The sequence below is a fragment of the Borostomias antarcticus genome (assembly GCF_949987555.1).
Source record: "Borostomias antarcticus genome assembly, chromosome: 2".
NCBI classification, from domain to species: domain Eukaryota; kingdom Metazoa; phylum Chordata; class Actinopteri; order Stomiiformes; family Stomiidae; genus Borostomias; species Borostomias antarcticus.
Genome location: NC_140235.1, coordinates 1,228,173 through 1,233,172, shown reverse-complemented (window position 1 = coordinate 1,233,172; position 5,000 = coordinate 1,228,173). Strand labels below are relative to the sequence as shown.

General features: G+C 52.4%; 1 protein-coding gene across 1 annotated transcript in view; it reads right to left on the bottom strand.

Annotated features, from left to right (window-relative positions):
* Positions 1-5,000, bottom strand: part of atrnl1a (attractin-like 1a) — a gene marked incomplete at both ends in the record, with an annotated part of 61,809 nt that overhangs the window by 29,991 nt on the left and 26,818 nt on the right. Inside the window, 2 exon segments of the mRNA XM_084461366.1 lie at positions 2,663-2,874; positions 3,465-3,549. Coding sequence (XP_084317492.1) covers positions 2,663-2,874; positions 3,465-3,549 — 297 coding nt within the window.

Genomic DNA, 5,000 nt, shown 5'->3' with positions numbered 1-5,000 from the left:
ACCAAGCTCTACTGAACACCAAGCTCTACTGAACACCAAGCTCTACTGAACACTAAGCTCTACTGAACACTAAGCTCTTCTGAACACCAAGCTCTTCTGAACACCAAGCTCTTCTGAACACCAAGCTCTACTGAACACCAGGCTCTTCTGAACACCAAGCTCTTCTGAACATCAAGCTCTTCTGAACATCAAGCTCTTCTGAACACCAAGCTCTTCTGAACACCAAGCTCTTATGAACACCAAGCTCTTATGAACACTAAGCTCTACTGAACACTAAGCTCTTCTGAACACCAAGCTCTTCTGAACAGCAAGCTCTACTGAACACCAAGCTCTTCTGAACACCAAGCTCTACTGAACACCAAGCTCTTCTGAACACCAAGCTCTTCTGAACAAGCTCTACTGAACACTAAGCTCTACTGAACACCAAGCTCTACTGAACACTAAGCTCTTCTGAACACCAAGCTCTTCTGAACAAGCTCTACTGAACACCAAGCTCTACTGAACACCAAGCTCTACTGAACACTAAGCTCTACTGAACACTAAGCTCTTCTGAACACCAAGCTCTTCTGAACAAGCTCTTCTGAACACCAAGCTCTACTGAACACCAAGCTCTTCTGAACATCAAGCTCTACTGAACACCAAGCTCTACTGAACACCAAGCTCTACTGAACACCAAGCTCTACTGAACACCAAGCTCTACTGAACACCAAGCTTTGAGAGAAAACTCGGCCACAGTGAAACGTGAAATGTGTGTTTTGATCCGGACCGTGCCGAGGTCCCTCCTGGCTAAACACACACACACACACACACACACACACACGCACACACACACACACCACACACACACACACACACACACACACACACACACACACACACACACAAGCTCGATCGCCATTTCACGAGTTAATCACTGGTGGCGTTCACCTCGTCACCAGGGCGCTCCCCTCTGAACCCACGTTCTAATTGTGATTCTCATCCCGACGCCTGAACCCGCGGATACAGACGGACGATACGTCTGCCGGAGCTGCCGTGTTTCCCTTTATTTTCCGTCCGGGTATAATTACCTCGGAATGGGATAATTGTGCAGCGCTTGACCTATTGTTCCTACAATTATGTACACAGCCCTCGGAGAAATGAGCCGTGGTTGTTGACGGTGGTCGACAGAGTTTCTCCGTGGACCCCCTGTGGTCCTTGGCATAATAACACGGGGTTGAGAATATATTTGTATCAAAAATATTTTGAAATAATAGTGTATAAGCCCCTCAAATGTAACAAGAACAATAAGGCACAGCTGAGCCAAGCTGACGTTAACTCACTCATTCCTGGGTTGCTGTAAACCTGATGATTCAAACATCATTAATAATAATTAAGTGTTATGGATGCCGTCAAATGTGTAAATTATGTTACTTTTTGTGGTGTGAAAGAAAGTGTGTGTGGGGGGTGGGGGGGGGGCTTAAAACTGGCCTAAGATTATTAATGTTAAATAGGAATAGAATAGAAAAGATTGTTATGGCTTGTAGCACCCGATAATGTAATAATTAACTGATAATGTAATAACGCCTGATAATGTAATAAAAGTTTGACTTAACTCAATCCAAAATGTAATAAAACCTGATAATGTAATAACTTAACCAATAATGTAATAAAATGTCCTGACTGATAATGTAATACCATTTTTCTGATAATGTAATACCTTATTACATTATTGGTTAAGTTATTACATTATCAGGTTTTATTACATTTTCGATTGAGTTAAGTCAAACTTTTATTACATTATCAGGCGTTATTACATTATCAGTTAATTATTACATTATCGGGTGCTACTAATAACTTGTGGGGTGGGGGGGTGGGGAGGTGGGGTGGGGGGGTGGGGTGGGGGGGTGGTGGGGTGGGGGGGTGGGGGGGTGGGGTGGGGGGGTGGGGAGGTGGGGTGGGGGGGTGGGGTGGGGGGGTGGGGAGGTGGGGTGGGGAGGGGGGGCCTTCAGGATCGTCTGAAACATGCCAGGGGTCCAGAGCTCAAGACAGGTTGAGAGCCCCCTGGTCTAGTGGGAAAAAAGACCGTTCCCCAAAGAGGCTGTGGTGACGCCGGAGAGAGACCAGCGGGAGAGGGACCAGCAGGAGAGGGACCAGCGGGAGAGAGACCAGCAGGAGAGAGACCAGCTGGAGAGAGACCAGCAGGAGCGTCTTCCCTCACGCGCTGGTTCAGGGATGAGAGTCTAAACACTGGTCAGTCAAGCTGACAGCGAGCCCAGTGGCTCTCAGCTCCCATCCCAACGAGACGAGGAGGAGCGGACGTGTACTTCACACGTTTAGACGAGAAGAACACTTTATAGTCTGTTTAAAAATGGATGAAGTGGAGCCAGGCTGTGAGGGGGTGAGGCTGTGAGGGGGGTGGGGGTGAGGGTGTGAGGGTGTGTGGGGGGTGGGGGTGTGTGGGGGAGAGGCTGTGTGGGGGTGAGGCTGTGTGGGAGTGAGGCTGTGTGGGGGTGAGGCTGTGTGGGGGTGAGGCTGTATGGGGGTGAGGGGGTGAGGCTGTGTGGGGGTGAGGCTGTGTGGGGGTGAGGGGGTGAGGCTGTGTGGGGGTGAGGCTGTGTGGGGGTGAGGGGGTGAGGCTGTGTGGGGGTGAGGGTACAGCAGCGTGAAACGGACCCGAACCTACCGGATCGGACGGGGCAGAACGAGGCCGGCACGGTCCCGTCGGCGAGGCCGGCCTCCCAGGGGGCACAGCGGCCTCGGAGCCACACGCAGCGGAGCCCCGGGCCGGCGTTGGCGCAGCGGTGCGAGTCGTAGAAGGCGTGGCAGGAGGGCGGGGTGTAGGCCAGCACCTCGTTCAGCAGGACGCCGGCGAAGCCGCCGAACACGAACATGGACCTGGACGGAGAGAGAGGAGGGGGGGCAGACTCGTTAAGACCCAGCTCGTTAAGACCCAGCTCGTTAAGACCCAGCTCGTTAAGGGACACACCAAGAAGGGAGTCCCACGGCAGACTCTTCAACACCGCAGACGTATCGTTCAATTCAAGCAAACGCAAACATCAACAAAACAACACAGCAATTTACAACAATAATACAATTAAGATCCAAAACAGTGACAAGTTGATGAACCAATGTCTAGATCCACGGCTCTGAACTCCGTATCGGAGGGAAGCAGCTCTAGCTCTGTCTGTTGGAGAGAGGTCCAGGTATACGGAGCATCATAAGAGAACGCAGCCCGTCCAAGTTCTGTACGAGAACGAGGAACCTTAAAAACAAGATCATCATTCGATCGAGTCATTGTTATGACCCAACTCGTACCCAACCCAACTCCAACCACAGACTCAACACCACAGAACCGACCACAGAACCGACCACAGCATAGCTCCAGCGGGGGGAGGATGTGAGGGTCGTCACATTATGAACGCAGGGGTCACCGAGCACGCTCAGCTCCGCCGCCCGCGACCCCCGACCCTAGGAGAGACACTCACCCGTTGCTGACGACGGCGGAGTGTCCGAAGCGGTCGACGTTGCGGTGGAGGTCCGGTCCGGGGAGCACGGACCACTCGTCACACGCTAGGAGGAACACACACACACACACACACACACACAGGTAAACACAACATGTTGATTTAAACCTCTGCTACATTCGTAATCAACCACTAGCCCCTCTCAACAGGCCACCTGTGTTCAGACATGGACAGATCGGCATGAACACCCCCCCCCCCCCCCCTCCAGGGGGGCCGTTCTGATATACAGTGTTGCCAATGGGTGATTAACACCGTGGTCGGATGGAGGGATGGAGAGAGGAGTATGGGAGGAGAGGGGGAAGGGTCAGCGCCCCCCTGGACACCGAGACCCTCGTAAACCACCAACCGCAGCGCAAGACGATGCTTTTACGACTCGGTGTGCGTGTGTGTGTGTGTGTGTGCGTGTGTGCGTGTGTGTGCACGCGGGACTCGATGAGAACGATCATAATCATAAATGATTAATCCACTGCAGTCGCCATTAACCAAGGCCAGTGTGGACACAGAGGGCCTTAATGGAGGTCTAATCACGCTTCTCAGAGGAACACGAATGTGTAGAATGCGGAATTTAAAAATGCGTAACACGGAATCTGGAACTATGGAGCATGTTCTGGCGCCGCACGGCACCATGGGTAGGCTGAGCACCCGAGCACTGGGACAAGGTCTGGCTGTAAGCATGCTGTCACAGAGCTGGTCACTGACCGTCTGCCTGCCTGTCTGTCTGACTGTCTGTCTGTCTGCCTGTCTGTCTGCCTGTCTGTCTGCCTGTCTGTCTGCCTGTCTGTCTGTCTGCCTGTCTGTCTGCCTGCCTGCCTGCCTGTCTGTCTGCCTGTCTGTCTGTCTGTCTGTCTGCCTGTCTGTCTGCCTGTCTGTCTGTCTGCCTGTCTGCCTGTCTCTCTATCTGTCTGTCTGTCTGTCTGTCTGTCTGTCTGTCTATCTGCCTGTCTGCCTGTCTCTCTATCTGCCTGTCTGCCTGTCTATCTGCCTGTCCCTCTGGCTGTCTGTCTGCCTGCCTGTCTCTCTATCTGCCTGTCTGCCTGTCTATCTGCCTGTCTGTCTCTCTATCTGCCTGTCTGTCTCTCTATCTGCCTGTCTGCCTGTCCGTCTATCTGTCTGTCTGGTCATACAGCCTCACACCAAGCCAGCCCCCCCGGCAGTAGTCACAACAGACAAGGGGGGGGGGGGCGCTCTGGAAGCCGATTGTGTTGATATTGAGGACTTTAATATTCAGTTCCATTGTTTTATCGGCTCCGACGAGAGTCGTCATCCTGGGTCTCTTAAGACTACACAGTTTTTTTTATGTTCGACTGCGGAGGGAGATGACTTCATAAAACACTTCATTCTGCCGTTTGTAACGTCGGGAGAAGATACACAGTTTCAGAGTTAAATCCCCCGAGCTGTGCGCCATCAACCCTGTTTTACTGTTCACCCCTCCCCAACACCCCTCAACACCCCCCCCCCCTCCCCAAACACCCCTCAACGCTTTACGACCCGCACGTC